This window comes from Mytilus trossulus, chromosome 11, assembly GCF_036588685.1.
Source record: "Mytilus trossulus isolate FHL-02 chromosome 11, PNRI_Mtr1.1.1.hap1, whole genome shotgun sequence".
NCBI lineage: Eukaryota > Metazoa > Mollusca > Bivalvia > Mytilida > Mytilidae > Mytilus > Mytilus trossulus.
This window is the reverse complement of record NC_086383.1, coordinates 8835586-8856093: the sequence shown is the minus strand read 5'-3', so window position 1 is coordinate 8856093 and position 20508 is coordinate 8835586. Positions and strand designations below refer to the sequence as shown.

The following is a 20508-nucleotide window of genomic DNA, read 5'->3' as shown; positions in this document are numbered from 1 at the left end:
AACATTCAATTTACTTATTTTCTTTTACATTATCTATATTAAAATTCAATCTTTAAAGCAACAGTCATTTAAGGTGGTACCTAACACTTGAACTAAAATTACTTTGGCTCGTTTTATTTTCTTAAAATTTTGACAAAGTATTTACCTAGACCCTTTGACAAAAATATAAAAATTTCAAAAAATTTGAACCAACCGTTTTATCAGAAAAATTACACTGGTTATATAGCAGTTTGACAAAACACTTATTTTGATCATTGAGAAGCTTAATATTCCCTTATGAACTCAATGTAATTAAAACGTTCTGCTGATTTTACAGAGTTATCTCCCTGTAGTGTTAGGTACCACCTTAATTGTGCTATTAATCATGCATTATGTATTATTTGGCATATTCAATGAATTAAACTTAGTGAAAATTAAAACCAGGATAATGTAGCTATTTTACTTATACAATTATGTAAAATTGGAAATGGAAATGGGGAATGTGTCAAAGAGACAACAATCCGACCATAGAAAAAAACAGCAGCAGTGTATGAATACCAATATGAATACTTTATCAACAAATTTTCCTTCCATTAACTTGATACAGGGCATGCTCCATATAATGATTGTAAATTTTTGTTGAATTTGATTTAATGGTTGAAAATATTTGTTTATTGGTTTTGCTAAAGCGTCAACCTCAATTTATGACTGTCAAATCATCATACTATCTGCTCATCATAAAACTTTGACATCACAATTTAAAAAAAATTGATGTCACAATTCAAAGGTGATTGTTGCTTGATATCACAAGGTTATTAGCAGCATATCTTATACCAAAAGTAAAAATACATTTTTAAAAATAATAAATAGATTAATAATCGTCAAAGATTCAGAGAAACATATTTCGATTGTTAAATAACTTAACATTTATTTTTTTAGAAACTATACGTCGTCTTCTGGTGTAGATTTCCCGGCCAGGACATATGCACATCTCGTAATGGGGGTACCAGAGAGTGAACCAGGTGCATATCCTTCACAGTTCGGTTACTTAGTAGGAAAGTGAGTATTTTTCTAGATAGAAGAAATTTTATTCTGAACACACTCTTTATTTTCTTTTATTATGTGGTTTTTGAAAACTATGACTTTTAACACTAAAAGATATTTTCTATCATTTTATTAGTTTGTAATGTTTGAAATCTACACATGTGACAATATTTTCTAGATATCAGAAAATGCAGGTCAATAAGACTTAGAAACAATATATATACACTATGTCTTACATTGTCAGAAAATATCAAATTTATTTCTAAAAGCTAAGTAGAATCAGGACAATTTTTTTTTATTATTTTACCTGTAATTTGAATTATAGTTGACTGATTGCAGGATAAAAACATATATTTGTTTTGTTTCATTACAGGTCAACTTGTAAAGACAATAAGGTTGTGTCATTAATGTGTGTTCCTAAAGGTGAGATTGATCTGTCTCAAGTAAAGATGGAAGATATAAGTTTAACTGAGGCAGGGGAAAAAAATGCAATAAATTAAAGAAAAAAAAAACTCATCAAGAATAAATTTTGTTTGAAGTAATTTATTGCTTGCATTTTTGAAAGTCATGGTCTAAAACAGTTTTAGGTGCCCATAAGTGGGTGAAATATTTGAGTTTTACGTTTGAAAAAAAGTGTTAGCAGTGGCTGAATATTTGTGTTTCAGATAGGTTGTGATAAATCAAGAATTATTTTTACTTTACGTAGGTTGTGGTCAGACATAAACTGTGGATTCATTTATTTTAGTGGAATGAGGAAAACTTGCATGTTCGTGGATATTTAATTTCGTGGTCTTGCAGAAGTATGCATACAAGCCTATGACAAATTTGGTATTCGCTGTACAGTTCACCTGTTCACACGAAATCCACGAAAACTGGTATCCAACAAATAATAATGAATCCACAGTAGATTGCAATAAATAAAGAATTATTTTTACTTACGTAGGTTGTGGTCAGAAGCTTGTTGGAGGTGGAATGGTTGGATATATTGTCAACGGGTATACTGCCGCTCCAGGGGCGTGGCCATGGCAGGCAGCCCTAGAATTACAAGTAACGGGAACAACAACATTCCGTAAACATTTGTGTGGTGGTGTACTTATATCACCAAACTTTGTATTAACAGCTACGCATTGTGTCAAGTAAGTTTATAATCAGATTTAAAAGCACTTGAATTAAAAATAAAAGTTAAATTTCAATTAATTTATAAATGCTTTTGATTGTTAGAATGTTTACAACTTTTATGAAATATTTCATTAAACCCTCTGACCTTTTTCCTGTGCTATGTATGACAGGAAAAAAATTTGTGTGTCAAAACATATTTTTTCAATAATTTTTACTCCCATTTACATGACATAATGGTATACCATTGTCCTTCTGTCCTTCATCAACATGTCGGACATTAACTCTAAAACAACTTAACCAAGAGTATCTACAGATCCTGCCTGAAATCTAGCTAAATAGATCTATGATTTTGCTGCATTTTCATTATTGATATACAGAAAAATTAGTTTACGGAAAGAAATCTTCTATTTTATCTGCAAATATTTTTATCACTGATTTTTTTTATGCAAATGTGAAATTAATGGTCAGATGTAATATTCTTTTGTGTAATAATTATTTAGGATTCAAGAACAATTATAGTTAGAAGCAATATAACTTGTGTTGACACTTGTTATTAAAGATGGGCTGTTCCAGAATAAATTGTGGGGTAATGGGAGGCTCATGCATTAATTAACGAATTGTGGGTGATTGCATTTTCCTTTGAATTTTGTAAATAATAAAAGTAAAATGAACATTCTGTAATATAGGTTGTTTGGTTCTTACAAGAAATGCCTACAATGCTCAATGGGTTTAATTCTATAACAGCTGTATCATTGTAAAACAAAAATTATCTATTTCAGTGAATATTCTGATGTTAAATTATACCGTGTAATACTTGGTGCTGCCAACCGGAATAATCTTGGTGCATCATCAAAAACGTATGAAGTGGAACGTACTAACAGATTTGATGATAAATGGTATAGCTTCCAGTCAGGGGACATAACCCTTCTACAGTTAAAACAGACAGTAGAGTATACACCATACATCCAGCCTATATGCTTACCCTCAGAATCAGATGTGACACCCACCACAGCTATTTGTTATGGGACAGGCTGGGGGCAGTTGACTGGAGAAAAAAATGGTATGGTTTAAAATAAAATAAAATGTATAAACAAATGTTATGTAAAAAGTTAAATCACAAAATACTGAACATTGAGGAAAATTCGGAAAGGAAAGTCCCTAATCAAATGACAATAAAAAAACTCAAACACATCAAATGAATGGATAATATCTGTTATATTCCTGATTTGGTACAGGCATTTTCTTATCTAGAAAATGGTGGATTGAACCCTAAATTATTTAAGGTTGTGCCGTGACACTGAGAGTTGCTAATATATTGTGTTTTAGACTCTGGAGAATAGTTCTAACATTGGGAATCATACCACATCTGATTGTTTTAATGTTATTTCTCAGGTTAGGAAATCAAACAACTTTTAAAATTCCCAAAATTCATCCTGTATAATTAAAATAGAGGATGCAGTGTTCAAATTAATAGATCTACACATAACTTACTCAGATCCATCACATATTTATAGATTATCGTTGATCATTTCAATGAGATTGATTTTATAGCTTGAGCCAGTATGGTGAAAGTGAGAAAAGCAATTGAGTTGAGATGAACAATGATAATCTGTGTATCTCTATTTTACTTTTATTTTTCATTGACAAGGGCACATGCCCCCCCATTAATTTCTAGAAATATTTTTTTATATCAACCAACTGTGAAAAGGAAAATTTCATAAAATAGAGAAAAAGTTTAAATCAAGAATGTTAGGTTTTGATTCATGAATTTGATTAGGTTGAAATTGTGAATCTCAATTTTGGTATGGTTTTTTTCTAATTTGAATTTAAATTTGCTTCCGCTAATATGCAACAGATGCTAATCTGTATAGGTATTTTTTATAAATCAGAAATATTTCATTCCAATCTTGCTTTGTTTTACTCTTTTCTTTTTATAAAGGGGGACTAATATTGAGTGAGTGATTAAATCATGCAAAAAGATACTTCAATTTTTATGACTTCTGAAGCTGTAAAAGATTAAAGGATCTTGATAATTTTCATAATTTAACTCTTGTTTGCAAAAAATATCTACTATTTTAACCAGATGTTTTCTGTAATTTTCAGGTAAATTTGCTGATGATCTACAAGAACTGAAATTGAAACTTTGGAAGACAGAGAAATGTAATGGAAGTAAAGCGTGGAATGGTAAAATAGCTCATGGTTATGTATGTGGAGGCTACGAGTCTGGTATTAGGTCTATGTGCTCAGTAAGTTATAAATGTTTTTAGCTCACCTGGCCTAAAAGGCCAGGTGAGCTTTTCTCATCACTTGGCGTCCGTCGTCGTTGTTGTCGTCGTTAACAATTTTTATAACACCTTCTCCTCTGAAACTACTGGATGGATTTGGATGAAACTTAGCATGATTGTTCCTTAGATTATCCTGCACAAAGTTAGCGCTTTGTTTTTGATCAGTCAAAAAACATGGCCGCCGTTACTTAAAATAGAACATAGGGGTCAAACGAGTTTTTGGCTTATATCTAAAAAAAGGAAAGCATTTAGAGCAAATTTGACAATGGATAAAAATGTTCATTAGGTCAATATCTATCAGCCCTGAAATTTTCAGATGAATCAAACAACCCATTGTTGGGTTGCTGCCACTTAATTGGTAATTTTAAGGAAATTTTGCAGTTTTTGGTCATTATCTTGAATATTATTATAGATAAAAATAAACTGTAAACAGCAAAAATGATCAGCAAAGTAAGATCTACAAATAAGTTAATATGACCAAATTGGTCAATTGACCCCTTAAGGAGTTATTGTCCTTTTATGACAATTTTTCACAATTTGTTCATCATATTTGCTAACTTTAAAAAATCTTCTCCTCTGAAACTATGGAATGGATTTGGATGAAACTTAGCATGATTGTTCCTTAGATTATCCTGCACAAAGTGTGTGCTTAGATTTTTGATCCGTCAAAAAACATGGCCGCCGTTACTTAAAATAGAACATAAGGGTCAAATGCAGTTTTTGGCTTATATCTCAAAAACGAAAGCATTTAGAGCAAATAAGACAAGACAATTTGTTCATCATATTTGCTAACTTTAAAAAATCTTCTACTCTAAAACTACTCAACCAAATTCAACCAAACTTCAACTGAATGATCAGTAGGGTGTATAAATAAAGTTTGTGCTTTGTTATTTATTTCATCAAAAAACATGGCCGTCATGGCTAAAAATAGAACATAGGGGTCACATGCAGTTTTTGGATTATATCTCAAAAACTCCAGCATTTAGAGCAAATGAGACAAGAAGTTAAAGTATTTATTAGGTCAAGGTCTACCTGTCCTGAAATTTTCAGCTGAATAGGGTAACTAGTTTTTCAGGTATAATGCCCCTGAATTGATGATTTTAAAGAAATTTTGCAGTTTTTGGTTATTATCTTGAATATTAGTGTAAACAATATTTTTATTATGATAAATTATAAACACATTCACAATAAGGATCCAGAAACAAGCAACAATTGCTTATATTAATCTGTCTTCTTGGTAAATTAAATACATTATACACAAATAAATCAAAACTACATGCTCTGTTACATAATAAAAATATTGATATTGTCAGTTGAGTTACATAATGAACTGAAAAGTAAAGAAAAATGCAACTGATCTTGAATATTATTATAGATACAGATAAACTGTTAATAGGAAAAATGTTAAGCAAAGTAAGATCTACAAATAAGTCAATTGACCAAAATTGTCAATTGACCCCTTAAGGAGTTATTGCCCTTTAAAGACTTTTTTTACAATTTGTTCATCATGTTGAATTACTGTAAAAAATCTTATCCTTTGAAACTGCTGTATCAATTTCAGCCAAACTTAGGCTAAATGAGTTTCAGAGTATCTAGTATAAAATTTATATTTCATTTCTTTGTCTGTCAAGAAACATAGCTCCTATGGCTAAAATAGAACATAGGAAAAAATGATTTTGTTTTGCTTTTGAAGAAAATAGGACAATTCAAAGAACATTTAAATAAATTGAAAAGCCAAAATAATCATTGATGAGAGATTTAACCAAAAAAATTAAGGTGAGCGATTCAGGCTCTTGAGAGCCTCTTGTTTACTTTTCATCTCATTAAAATGATTAAAAGTAAAAATTAAAAGTAATTCATGTTAACTTGTTTTTTTGCAAGATCATGATTTATTGATTGATTAATTTTTGGTGTTTAATACCACTTTTGGCACTTTGGGCTATTTTGCTGCAACCAGATTTTATTTGTTGAAGGCTACACAACACTCAGCAGGGAAACTGGTAGTCCTAGTTAATTTTAAAAGATTTGAGTTAAAATGCCACTTGGTCACTGAAGACCTATTATATATAGAAACAAGATGAAAGAGTATAGTTACCAATATATATCTACTGTAAATTCAGAAATTATTGCAAAATATGCAACAGGGTGATAATTGCAAAAAATTTTAACTCACATTTTGAAATATCTCATTAAACAGGATTTTTCTCAATATCACAAAAATTAAAACTACATTTTAGTCTTAATTTGACAAAATTAAAATAATTTCTGAATTTACAGTATTGACTTTTTCGAGGAAACAGCCAAGAATAACAGTATAATATTTTTTATATGTTGTTAAATAGGGAGACAGTGGCGGCCCTATGGTATGTCAAGATAATCAGAACAACTGGTACCTTAAAGGGATAGCGAGCTATGTAGCTAACTACTGTAACATGACAAATCGTCCAAACGTCTTCACTGATGTACAAACTTATCTGGGTTGGATAAACAACAACACAAGTAAGGAATTATTTATATGAATCTTAAATGGTCACATTTGTAGAATTTTTATGCCCCAACTACACTACAAGATTAGGGGGGCATTTTGTTTTCTGGTCTATGTGTCGGTTTGTATATTTATCTGTCTGTTCATCAGTCTGTCCCACTCTAGGTTAAAGTTTTTGGTTACGGTAGTTTTTGATGAAGTTGAAGTCCAATAAACTTAATATTTAGTACACATGTTCCTTATGATATGATCTTTCTAATTTTAATTTCAAATTAGCGTTTTATCCCAATTTCACAGTCCACTGAACATAGAAAATTATAATGCGAGTGGGGCATCAGTGTACAATAGACACATTCTTGTTTCCTATGCTGCAAGAGGCAAAAATACCAGAAAGTCTGTTATCAAATAGCATAATCAATAGTTCAAACACATCAAAGGAATATAAAACAAATCTCATATTCCTGACCTGGTACAGGCAAATTGCTTATGTAGAAAATGTTTGATACAAAGTGTAACAGATAAAATACCAGAACAGAATTTCCGGCTGTTAAAATGAGTTGCCCTTTGCATCTATAAATAACTTTTTTTAATACATTTTTAAGGTAATACTTTACCTAATGATTAAACTATAAAACTAGTGAAAGAAGATTTAAAGTTGTATCAAAATCAATTCATGACATATCTCAGAGTCAGATAAATCAAATTATTAATGGTATCCATATTTGGGTTAAAAGTTTTAATATCAGATTTATTTGATTACATTTTATTTTGAAATAATTCAAAAATAATTTTGTAATATATTTTCAGAGTGTATATTCAAATGTAAAAATGGTAAATGTATTTATGATAGTGAGTTGCTATGCAACAGGGAGGATAACTGTGGAGACAATTCTGATGAGATAGACCAATGTGGTGAGTGATCTTTATTCTCTGCTGCTCTGCAATAGCTACATTATCATTGTTTTTATCGTTAAGTATGAAGGGCAATTTGTGTGAAGTTTTTCTTCAATGATGTCACAAGTTCTAATAGGCAAAATATATTCTTGATAGTAAAGTTATACATAAAAACAGCAATGAAATTTTAATATGCAGTTAAAGTTAAATTGCGTATTATTTTATGGTGTTAAAATAATAAGAAATATACTCTTTTTTTTATGCCCCCATTGCAAGAGAGGGGAGGGGCATTTAGTGTTTATTGTAACCTTCTCCTTCTGTATGTTTTTAAGAAGTATATGTCTATACATGCATTGGTTTCCTTTCTCTAAATTTAGTTTGCCTCAACCAATTGTTATGAAACTTATATATTCAATGCTTATTACAAAACACAGATCATCTTTGAATTTAGGTGGACTCACTTCTATCTGGGGCATTATTAGGTCCTATGGACACATTCTTCATTGATTTAATAATTTATGAAATAAAATCTTATAATATTTATTATTGAAATTTTTTTAAAGTATTTTGTCTAATTTGTAGATGTTTCTGTGAGCTGTACATTTGACGACAAATTCATGTGTGGATATGGAATTGAAGGATTTCAACAACAAAGACAGATTTTAAATTCTCAGGACCCAACAACTTTACCATCATTTGACCACACCTTTGGTCGCTATCCAGGTAGGAATTTTAGAACTATAGATACCAACATGCGGAAATAAGCATTTTAGTATCACTTAAACACACATCCATAAAAAACAAATAACTTGTGTTTTATTTTATTTTTTTCACATACTCTAGCTACTTTAGGTTTATCATTAACATTGCCTGTGACATATTTTGATTTCAGAATAAAAAAAGTTGACTTGGTGCAGATATCACATGAAATATTTCAGTTAATGTTTCTTTTTTTCTGGATACTTATTTTACAAGTGAATCTTTGAAAATATTTAACTATGATGAAAGATGTGCTTAAAATATAATTTGGTTTTCAAATATATATTAAAAACCTATTGTTCCCAGCCAATGAGATACAACCAGCTTCACTAAAATTGTCATTTTTTTCAGGATATTATATGGCGGGAAAAACCCCATCATCTTCAGGAAGTGAGGGGAGACTAACCTCACCAAAGTTCACAATACAAGGTTCTACGTGTATCAGATTCTTCTACAATCTCCGTGGAGACCTGAATGCTGGCTTGAAGGTACGAATGTACACCTTCTCAACATCAGGAGACAGGTTGCAAGGTCAACAGGTGTATGCGTCAGGAGAAGGTGTATTTACTGACAAGTGGAGACTGGGATACATTGATCTGAGTATCGGTACATATGAGATTGTGTTCATTGCCAACGACGGGATGCAGGTTGCTGTTGATGATGTATCTATGCTCAAAGGAATGTGTTCTCAATCAGGTAAAATTACACTGCAAAAGATAAGTGCTCTTTTCACAAAAAATATTACGTCAAAAATTTATTTATATATGTTATTCTGATTTTTCCATGACTTGCAAGTATTTTTCTCATAACATTTTTTGTAAAATGATTTGCGAGCCCATAAATTACCCCTGACATAAAAAGAATTAAAATATTGCAATTGTTTCCTAGATTTTCATAAATGTAAATAGGCAGAGCTCACAAAACAAGTTTTCTCTTAAAAGAGGAGATCTTTATTGGAGGTTTCACTGTATATATATAAAAAAAATCATTGACCTTTATTTTAGTGTGTCTTGCCAATGAGTATAAATGTACATCAGAAGCTGGAAGTGATGCCTGTATAAACTTTAATTCCCTGTGTGATGTTGTCAAAGATTGCCATTCAGATGAACTTAACTGCAATCGTAAGTATTCATTACCCATAATTCCCTGTGTGATGTTGTCAAAGATTACCCATAATTCCAATTAGATTATTTAAATACTAATTTTCCATAAAGTCATTCTAAAGGAGTTTATAGACGTTTTATAAATGTATATGTACTGAATACTTGAGTAATCACTTACCGATAAATTTGCCAAAATCAAACATTTTCCACTTTGGTGAAATAACACAAAATATAACCTTGCCAATATGACATATTCCCAAAATAAAGCTATATATATATATATATATTGAGTGATTGTTTTTCAGATTCTGAGCGACACTATGATTGTGAGTTTGAGAACAGTGTCCTCTGTGATATCCAACAGGAGACCTTTGACAATGGAGAATGGCTTATTATTAACCAGACCTATACTAAATCATTTGTACTGTACAGTGAATCTTTCCCAGATCACACCACGGGAACAGATCAAGGTAAACAAACTTATTGATAGATTGATTATTTCATTGGTGTTTAATGCTACTTTCAGCAATATTGTGTGTGCTATTTTTATGGAGGTCAAAATTTATTGGAGGAGGAAGTCAGTGATTACCACCAATCCTCTGCAAAGAAAACTGACAATCTTAGCCAATTAAGATTTGAGTTGGTCACATCTGACACACACGCCATTCAAACTCAAAACCACTGTGTTCAACCTTATAAATTGAGGTTAATTTTGTCCCTATTTTAGTTTAGACCATTTGTTGGTAGATATGTCTATGAATGAATATGTTTTTCTTCCAAAAAAGTTGTATGTAATATAAATGAATATTGAGAAAGAAGAATCCTTTGAAATATTTTAACAATTGAAACAAAGCTTTTATGAGGGGGGATAGGAGGGGTCCTGATCCCGAAATCCCGGGCTTAAAAACATGAAATCCCGAAATCCAGAGCTTAAAAATAAGAAATCCTTAGGTCCCAAAATCCAAAAAAAATCCTGAAAGGGTCAATCCTGAAATCCCAAGCTTAAAAACACCTGATACTGGAGTTCCAATAAAGGTCATATCCCCCCTCTTTTATGTCCACAAGTTAACTTTATTGCAGAAAGGACCAGACCAAAAGTTAACAGTAAAACAAGACTGGTAACAGTATTAATAAATTGTATAATTATATAATATGAATTTCTGCTTTCAGGTTATATGTTGTTTTTAATGACAAACCTTTTGATGAAGTCAGAATTTCTGCTTTCAGGTTATATGTTGTTTTTAATGACAAACCTTTTGATGAGGTCAGGATTTCTCCTTTCAGGTTATATGTTGTTTTCAATGACAAACCTTTTGATGCAGTCAGAATTTCTGCTTTCAGGTTATATGTTGTTTTTAAATGACAAACCTTTTGATGAAGTCAGAATTTATCCTTTCAGGTTATATGTTGTTTTTAATGACAAACCTTTTGATGAGGTCAGAATTTCTGCTTTCAGGTTATATGTTGTTTTTAATGACAAACCTTTTGATGAGATCAGAATTTCTGCTTTCAGGTTATATGTTGTTTTTAATGACAAACCTTTTGATGAGGTCAGAATTTCTGCTTTCAGGTTATATGTTGTTTTTAATGACAAACCTTTTGATGAGGTCAGAATTTCTGCTTTCAGGTTATATGTTGTTTTTAATGACCAACCTTTTGATGAGGTCAGAATTTCTGCTTTCAGGTTATATGTTGTTTTTAATGACCAACCTTTTGATGAGGTCAGAATTTCTACTTTCAGGTTACATATTGTTTTTAATGACAAACCTTTTGATGAGGTCAGAATTTCTACTTTCAGGTAATATGTTGTTTTTAATGACAAACCTTTTGATGAGGTCAGAATTTCTGCTTTCAGGTTATATGTTGTTTTTAATGACCAACCTTTTGATGAGGTCAGAATTTCTGCTTTCAGGTTATATGTTGTTTTTAATGACCAACCTTTTGATGAGGTCAGAATTTCTGCTTTCAGGTTATATGTTGTTTTTAATGACAAACCTTTTGATGAGGTCAGAATTTCTACTTTCAGGTTATATGTTATTTTTAATGACAAACCTTTTGATGAGGTCAGAATTTCTGCTTTCAGGTTATATGTTATTTTTAATGACAAACCTTTTGATGAAGTCAGAATTTCTGCTTTCAGGTTATATGTTGTTTTTAATGACCAACCTTTTGATGAGGTCAGAATTTCTACTTTCAGGTTACATATTGTTTTTAATGACAAACCTTTTGATGAGGTCAGAATTTCTACTTTCAGGTTATATGTTGTTTTTAATGACCAACCTTTTGATGAGGTCAGAATTTCTCCTTTCAGGTTATATGTTGTTTTTAATGACCAACCTTTTGATGAGGTCAGAATTTCTGCTTTCAGGTTACATGTTGTTTTTAATGACAAACCTTTTGATGAGGTCAGAATTTCTACTTTCAGGTTATATGTTGTTTTTAAAGACAAACCTTTTGATGCGGTCAGAATTTCTACTTTCAGGTTATATGTTGTTTTTAATGACAAACCTTTTGATGAGGTCAGAATTTCTCCTTTCAGGTTATATGTTGTTTTTAATGACCAACCTTTTGATGAGGTCAGAATTTCTCCTTTCAGGTTATATGTTGTTTTTAATGACAAACCTTTTGATGAGGTCAGAATTTCTCCTTTCAGGTTATATGTTGTTTTTAATGACAAACCTTTTGATGAGGTCAGAATTTGTTGCCATGTCATTAGATGTATCACTGCAAGACAAAGATTTCTGTTTGACCTTCTGGTATAGATCAAAGACAGAGGCCACTTTCAAGGTCAGTTTAATATTACTGTAAACAACCACTTTCAAGGTCAGTTTAATATTACTGTAAACAACCACTTTCAAGGTCAGTTTAATATTACTGTAAACACCTTTCAAGGTCAGTTTAATATTACTGTAAACAACCACTTTCAAGGTCAGTTTAATATTACTGTAAACAACCACTTTCAAGGTCAGTTTAATATTACTGTAAACAACCACTTTCAAGGTCAGTTTAATATTACTGTAAACAACCACTTTCAAGGTCAGTTTAATATTACTGTAAACACCTTTCAAGGTCAGTTTAATATTACTGTAAACAACCACTTTCAAGGTCAGTTTAATATTACTGTAAATAACCACTTTCAAGGTCAGTTTAATATTACTGTAAACAACCACTTTCAAGGTCAGTTTAATATTACTGTAAACAACCACTTTCAAGGTCAGTTTAATATTACTGTAAACAACCACTTTCAAGGTCAGTTTAATATTACTGTAAACAACCACTTTCAAGGCCAGTTTAATATTACTGTAAACAACCACTTTCAAGGTCAGTTTAATATTACTGTAAACACCTTTCAAGGTCAGTTAAATATTACTGTAAACAACCACTTTCAAGGTCAGTTTAATATTACTGTGTACAACCACTTTCAAGGTCAGTTTAATATTACTGTAAACAACCACTTTCAAGGTCAGTTAAATATTACTGTAAACACCTTTCAAGGTCAGTTAAATATTACTGTAAACAACCACTTTCAAGGTCAGTTTAATATTACTGTGTACAACCACTTTCAAGGTCAGTTTAATATTACTGTAAACAACCACTTTCAAGGTCAGTTTAATATTACTGTAAACAACCACTTTCAAGGTCAGTTTAATATTACTGTGTACAACCACTTTCAAGGTCAGTTTAATATTACTGTAAACAACCACTTTCAAGGCCAGTTTAATATTACTGTAAACAACCACTTTCAAGGTCAGTTTAATATTACTGTAAACACCTTTCAAGGTCAGTTAAATATTACTGTAAACAACCACTTTCAAGGTCAGTTTAATATTACTGTGTACAACCACTTTCAAGGTCAGTTTAATATTACTGTAAACAACCACTTTCAAGGTCAGTTTAATATTACTGTAAACACCTTTCAAGGTCAGTTAAATATTACTGTAAACAACCACTTTCAAGGTCAGTTTAATATTACTGTGTACAACCACTTTCAAGGTCAGTTTAATATTACTGTAAACAACCACTTTCAAGGTCAGTTTAATATTACTGTAAACACCTTTCAAGGTCAGTTTAATATTACTGTAAACAACCACTTTCAAGGTCAGTTTAATATTACTGTAAACAACCACTTTCAAGGTCAGTTTAATATTACTGTAAACAACCACTTTCAAGGTCAGTTTAATATTACTGTAAACAACCACTTTCAAGGTCAGTTTAATATTACTGTAAACAACCACTTTCAAGGTCAGTTTAATATTACTGTAAACAACCACTTTCAAGGTCAGTTTAATATTACTGTAAACAACCACTTTCAAGGTCAGTTTAATATTACTGTAAACAACCACTTTCCATTTTTTCACAGTCTTTCTTTTCCAGGTGACTTCATGACAAGTGATAGTCAAATTATTGTGCTGTGAAAACGGTGTAGATTTCAACAATGAGCAAAATCAAAACAGTATATATAATCATCTTATAAAGACCTTGAAATGACAATGTGAGAAAATAATCAACCTGGTTTATGAAAATATAATACTGATAATACTGAAATTATTGTGTGCATTTATTATTGTGATTTTGTCAATTTGGACTCAAATGCAATTTTGATTTTTTTGATATTGAGAAAAATCCTGTTTAATTCGCATAAAAAAATTCAAAAATGTGAGTTAAAATTTTTGCGTTCATAATCCTGTCGCTTTTTTCACAATTATAAAAACATCACAGTAATTTCGAAATTGACAGTAAACAAAAAAACAAGCTTGATTGACAATAACCATAGACAATTGTGAATAAATTGTTATCTTTTAAATAATTTGTAGATTGACATCCTACACAATACAACTGTAATGAAACTAATGAGTTTCACAGACAGAACCACAAAAAATTGGACCAAAGCCCAGATGCAACTTCCACCAATGAGTGATGCTGTTATTAAATTCACTGTTGTCACGGAAACACCTGCTATTCATAGTTACTACAAACCACATCTGGCCCTAGATGATATACAGATATCTAACGGACTCTGTCCTGATTATGGTAGGTGCATACTTTACAGTTGGCTGTTTGAGAATGGAAGGGACTATTGACATATTTGATAATGTTCTTATCTCAAATATGAAAATAATGTCACATCATTGGTTGACTTTCCATTGTTTGGGACTTTTTTAACCAATTAAAAGGTTTTGATGTATTCTTTTGAAAAATTACCAAGAATTCATTTGATTCTGAAATGTTGAGCTTATGGATGAGTAGGGCTTTGTTAGCAAAACAGTGTTTATTAATCATGTTTTACAGTTTGAATAAATAAAATTATTTTAAAAAGGAGCCAATTTAGCTATAAGTTGAATTGGTAGATTGGAACATCATTAAAAATTAGGGTTTCATTAGCCGAAAGGTCAAAAGACTTTATCAACACCCTTCCCGAGTGAGTGAAGTTAACCCTATTAACACCGTGGTTATGAGTTTGTGTTGAAGTGTGTTTTGACTAGGATTGCTTGTTGTCCTGCTAAATGTAGTTAGTTCCTCCAGAATTCCTCCACCAATAAAAACTGGCTGCTATGATATATGTGATGAAAGTGGTGTTAAATACCAACAATTAATTAATCAATTATCATTTAGAAATTACAGATGACTTTATCTTGTTTTGTAGGTTGTCCTGAGAATTGGAGTAAGTGTGGTAATGAGAACTATTGTTATTCCCCTGAAGAAAAATGTGACAGAAAACTACAATGTTCTGATGAATCAGATGAAATCAACTGCAGTAAGTTTTCATAATTTAGTAAAAAAAAAATTTTGAAAATCTGGTCCTTATTACATTTTGATATTTGATATTTAAGGTGATAAAACTAAGAAATTTGAAGTAAGGATATATGCCAATTATTTCTCTTTCATACAATGCCATTAATTTTGATGGGAGATATTTGTATATTTTGCTATAAAACTTTTTACAACTTTAGAAACAATAAAACAATTAATTTCATATAATTCAACACACTGAAGTTGTGATTGTGCACTACATATAGGGAGGGGTATTTAGTAATAATGTTGTTCCATGTTTTTTTTAATTTTCTTTTTTAATTTGTAATTTAAGGCTATGAGAAAAAAAAAATGGTTATTGTACTTTAAAACTGTTTACATTTTAGATAAATCGTTATTATCATAACTAATATAATGTGTTTATAATCCTACATAATTATTCTTGATAGATTGTACCGCTGATGAGTTCCGTTGTAATAGTGGAAGATGTATACCATTATCTCAGAAGTGTGATCGGATTGGTCAGTGTCTGGACGGCTCAGATGAAGGAGATTTATGTGGTAAGTTTACTGTTCTCTTAATATCAACCTACTGTTCTCTAATTTTCACCTGATTTATATTTATCACGAAAATTTTTTTTTTATGCCCAACCTACGATAGCAGAGGGCATTATGTTTTCTGGTCTAATTTTCACCTGATTTATATTTATCACGAACATTTATTTTTTATGCCCAACCTACGATAGTAGAGGGCATTATGTTTTCTGGTCTAATTTTCACCTGATTTATATTTATCACGAACATTTTTTTTTTATGCCCAACCTACGATAGTAGAGGGCATTATGTTTTCTGGTCTAATTTTCACCTGATTTATATTTATCACGAACATTTTTTTTTTATGCCCAACCTACGATAGTAGAGGGCATTATGTTTTCTGGTCTAATTTTCACCTGATTTATATTTATCACGAACATTTTTTTTTTATGCTCAACCTACGATAGTAGAGGGCATTATGTTTTCTGGTCTTAATTTTCACCTGATTTATATTTATCACGAACAGTTTTTTTTTATGCCCAACCTACAATAGTAGAGGGGCATTATGTTTTCTGGTCTAATTCTCACCTGATTTATATTTATCACGAACATTTTTTTTTTATGCCCAACCCATGAAAGTAGAGGGGCATTATGTTTTCTGGTCTAATTCTCACCTGATTTATATTTATCACAAACATTTATTTCTTTTTTAATCAACATGTGATATGCTTGATCTCAATTCTTCATTGATAAATGTCCAAGGTCATTGTTTACTTTGGGTCAAATATGGCCTTGAAGTTCAATTTTATCATAAAATATCAAAATTGCTATACTTTAGTTCTTAAAGTGGTACCTAACACTACAGGGAGATTACTCTGTAAAATCAGCTAAACGTTTAAATTACGTTGTGTTGTTAAGGTAATATTAAGCTTCTCAATGATCAAAACAAGTGTTTGTCAAACTGCTATACAACCAGTGTAATTTTTCTGATAAAATGGTTGGTTCAAATTTTTTGAAATTTTTATATTTTTTTCAGAGGATCAAAGTCAATACTTTGTCAAAATTTTATCAAAACTAAACGAGCCAAATTGATTTTAGTTAAAGTGTTGGGTACCACCTTAAATGGATCTAATCTAATAGTCTGACTTCTTTGTTCTAGTAAATCTCATCAGAAGAATACATCTTTGGCTTCAGAATCAGCACATTTTGGATATATTGTCAAAATTCTATGATTTTGTGCAATGTTTTATATCTAAAAGCTCCTTTTATTGCTTTCCACTGACTTTGATATTGTTGCATCACAAAACAAATAGGAATACTAGGAAATTTCTGGCTTTTGATGTTTTTGTCCATAAATATTCTGTGCAAAATATTAAACTTATCAGATTTACATTTTCTTTTGCACCTTCTGATTACTTTCTCCCATTAATATACAATGATTAATTTCAGATCCTATGAATGCAGTGTCTTGTATCTTTGAAAGTCCTTATCTTTGTGGGTATACAGTATTGTCCAACAGTTCACTGACAAATGAGTACAAATGGTTATGGACATCCGGTGAAACACCATCTTTTTATACTGGTCCCAAGACTGACCACACCACAGGAACACCTCAAGGTATGTACTATACTGGAACCAGTCAAATGCTTCTAACCTTCTATTAGGTTATATTTTAGCTGAAAAAAATATATCTGTCCCAAGAAAAAAATTTCAAGAAAGGAAAAATCTGGTTATTAATTGACAAAGTAAGGCTAGGCATGTAGGGCCTCTGCTAACAGTGTTTGTTCTGTTTCTATTTCTAATTTATTAAAGACCAGCGTCCCATTTTACAAAAATCTTAAGAGAAAAAAGTTCGTAAGTCATGAACATTACAGTAAAACTAAGGATCAATTTTTGTGAAAAAAGCCCGGAATCTGGTAAGCTGTGTGATTTATTTTTGGTTAGCTTTCTCAATTTCTTAACCTGAAGTTGTTTTGAAAATGTTCATGTATATATAATAACTGCAGCTTTGTAATGACAAACATCTCCTTTTCTAGGGCATTACATGTATGCAGAAGGCAATGATGGTACACATGGAGACCAAGCAAGAATGGCGTCCATTTATTTCTTGACAACAGCCAATCAGAGTCTTACATTTTTCTTCCACATGTTTTTGGCACAATACACCAAGACTGGAGGTCTGCAGATAGCGACTAAAGAAGATGGATCAGATATTGAAAATGTCATCTGGTTCCATAATGAATCTTCTGGGGAACCATGGTTGTCAGGATGTGTGGATTTACCAGCCAATCAAAATCTGTCTATCATTTTCATATCCAATCGGCATTCTCTTTCTATACAGGATGCAGACATAGCTATAGATGATATAGCATTAAGAGATGGCCTATGTGGTGAGTATTTTTGTTTTTAGAGCCAATCTCATGGCATAACATTCATAAATTATTGACTTTCTACTACAAATGTACTGTAAATTCAGAAATTATTTGAGGTTTTTATTATTGCTAATAATGCAACAGAGTTGTAAACGCAAAAATTAAAACTCGCATTTTGTAATAATTTAACTGAATAAAGCATGACTTTTATCCAAAATCATAAAAATTAAAATCACATTTAAGTTAAAATTGACAAAATCACATAAATAAATGCATGCAATAATTTCTGAATTTACAGTATATAAATTAAAGATGTGGGGTAGAAATAAATGAGACAGCAATCCATGTACAAGAAGTAAACAAAATAATTCTAATTATTCAAGATATATAATAGATATAGGAAGATGTGGTATGAGTGTCAATGAGACAACTCTCCATCCAAGTTACAATTTATAAAAGTAAAAGTCGAGGTTTGGTCTACAACACAGTGCCTTGGTCTTTTTCAATTCAGCCCCTTATTATTAGTCACTCATACATGTACAATGTTTGTTTTTACTGCTTTCAGGAACGCATAGTGAACCAGATGTTACTACGGCTACCGCTGAATCACCAACAGAAACATCGCCATCTACAGGTATGTAGAGAAAATCATTATGATCATGGTGTTATAGATGATAACTTATCTTGAGGTTCTGATATGCATAAGAAAACTGTATAATTGTGAAAAAAACTTGCTGTGAATCAACTAGAATAGGCTAAATTTTGAAATAAAAATAAGTTGGTTTAAAGTAATGAATTTTAGCCATGACACATGTACGACCTTTCTTGACCCTAATGAGTGGTCAAGGTTGTTCAACACCCTCTAAAGTAGTATGTTACACAATCCCTCCAAGCAGCAAACCAACTACATATCAAAGAAATATTTTACTGCCATTATTACATCTCAAAACCACTGTAAGGTCTACAAGAAAGAGAAAAAAAACCTTAACTTGACCGCACCTGCACTTTCAAAATGACGTCTAGAACAGGATTCAGAGAAGGTCTGAACCAAACAGATATTCATTTGAAAGTTTGATGCTCAAACCATATACAGTCAATCATTTTGTTCTATTGTGGAGAGTTGTCTCGTTGGAAATCAAACCACATCTTTTTTTTTTTTACGAACCTGCTAAAAATATCACCTGTATTAAGCAAAAACCAGTGTTATAAGACCATCAATTTTATATCCCTCTGTAGTACATGTCCATGACATTGTGAAAATACAGTTTTCATGGTTCATTGATCATTTGTTGTTGGTCATTAAAGTTTCAATCACTTGCTACAGGTTAGGCCATACCTACTTAATTTATTTACATCCTAATTAGTTTATATTTATTTCAGGTTGTGCGTCAGACCAGTTTACATGTAACAATGGTATTTGTATACCAATATCAAGTCGTTGTGATACTTTTAGTGACTGTATCAATGGGGAGGATGAGTTAAATTGTAATACTGGACCCTAATTTGAATGACTATTTTCTCTGTGGAAGATGGGAGATGATTAACTGCAATCTTGGCCCATTGTCAATATGGACTATATTATGTATAGCGCAGATGATTAACTGCAATCTTGGCCCATTGTCAATATGGACTATATTATGTATAGCAAATGATTAACAAGCGAAGTTGATTAACACTGCAATCTTGGCCCATTGTCAATATGGACTATATTATGTATAGCAAATGATTAACAAGCGAAGTTGATTAACACTGCAATCTTGGCCCATTGTCAATATGGACTATATTATGTATAGCAAATGATTAACAAGCGAAGTTGATTAACACTGCAATCTTGGCCCATTGTCAATATGGACTATATTATGTATAGCGAAGATGATTAACAAGCGAAGTTGATTAACACTGCAATCTTGGCCCATTGTCAATATGGACTATATTATGTATAGCAAATGATTAACAAGCGAAGTTGATTAACACTGCAATCTTGGCCCATTGTCAATATGGACTATATTATGTATAGCAAATGATTAACAAGCGAAGTTGATTAACACTGCAATCTTGGCCCATTGTCAATATGGACTATATTATGTATAGCAAATGATTAACAAGCGAAGTTGATTAACACTGCAATCTTGGCCCATTGTCAATATGGACTATATTATGTATAGCGAAGATGATTAAAACTGC

The 20508-nt window shown here is 31.3% G+C and overlaps 1 protein-coding gene across 1 annotated transcript in view; it reads left to right on the top strand.

The window, feature by feature from the left end:
- LOC134689699 (uncharacterized) overlaps positions 1 to 20000 on the top strand; it is a 46456-nt gene extending 26456 nt beyond the window's left edge. Inside the window, exons 19-37 of the mRNA XM_063549666.1 lie at positions 919 to 1038; positions 1397 to 1446; positions 1967 to 2159; positions 2922 to 3202; positions 4246 to 4388; positions 6770 to 6926; positions 7720 to 7824; positions 8389 to 8529; positions 8917 to 9261; positions 9570 to 9686; positions 9974 to 10138; positions 12322 to 12455; positions 14483 to 14699; positions 15313 to 15423; positions 15869 to 15979; positions 17402 to 17569; positions 17989 to 18342; positions 18890 to 18958; positions 19705 to 20000. Coding sequence (XP_063405736.1) covers positions 919 to 1038; positions 1397 to 1446; positions 1967 to 2159; positions 2922 to 3202; positions 4246 to 4388; positions 6770 to 6926; positions 7720 to 7824; positions 8389 to 8529; positions 8917 to 9261; positions 9570 to 9686; positions 9974 to 10138; positions 12322 to 12455; positions 14483 to 14699; positions 15313 to 15423; positions 15869 to 15979; positions 17402 to 17569; positions 17989 to 18342; positions 18890 to 18958; positions 19705 to 19826 — 3103 coding nt within the window. The 3' untranslated portion in view covers positions 19827 to 20000. The remainder of the gene's footprint in view (positions 1 to 918; positions 1039 to 1396; positions 1447 to 1966; positions 2160 to 2921; positions 3203 to 4245; positions 4389 to 6769; positions 6927 to 7719; positions 7825 to 8388; positions 8530 to 8916; positions 9262 to 9569; positions 9687 to 9973; positions 10139 to 12321; positions 12456 to 14482; positions 14700 to 15312; positions 15424 to 15868; positions 15980 to 17401; positions 17570 to 17988; positions 18343 to 18889; positions 18959 to 19704) is intronic.
- The last annotated feature ends 508 nt before the right edge of the window (positions 20001 to 20508 follow it).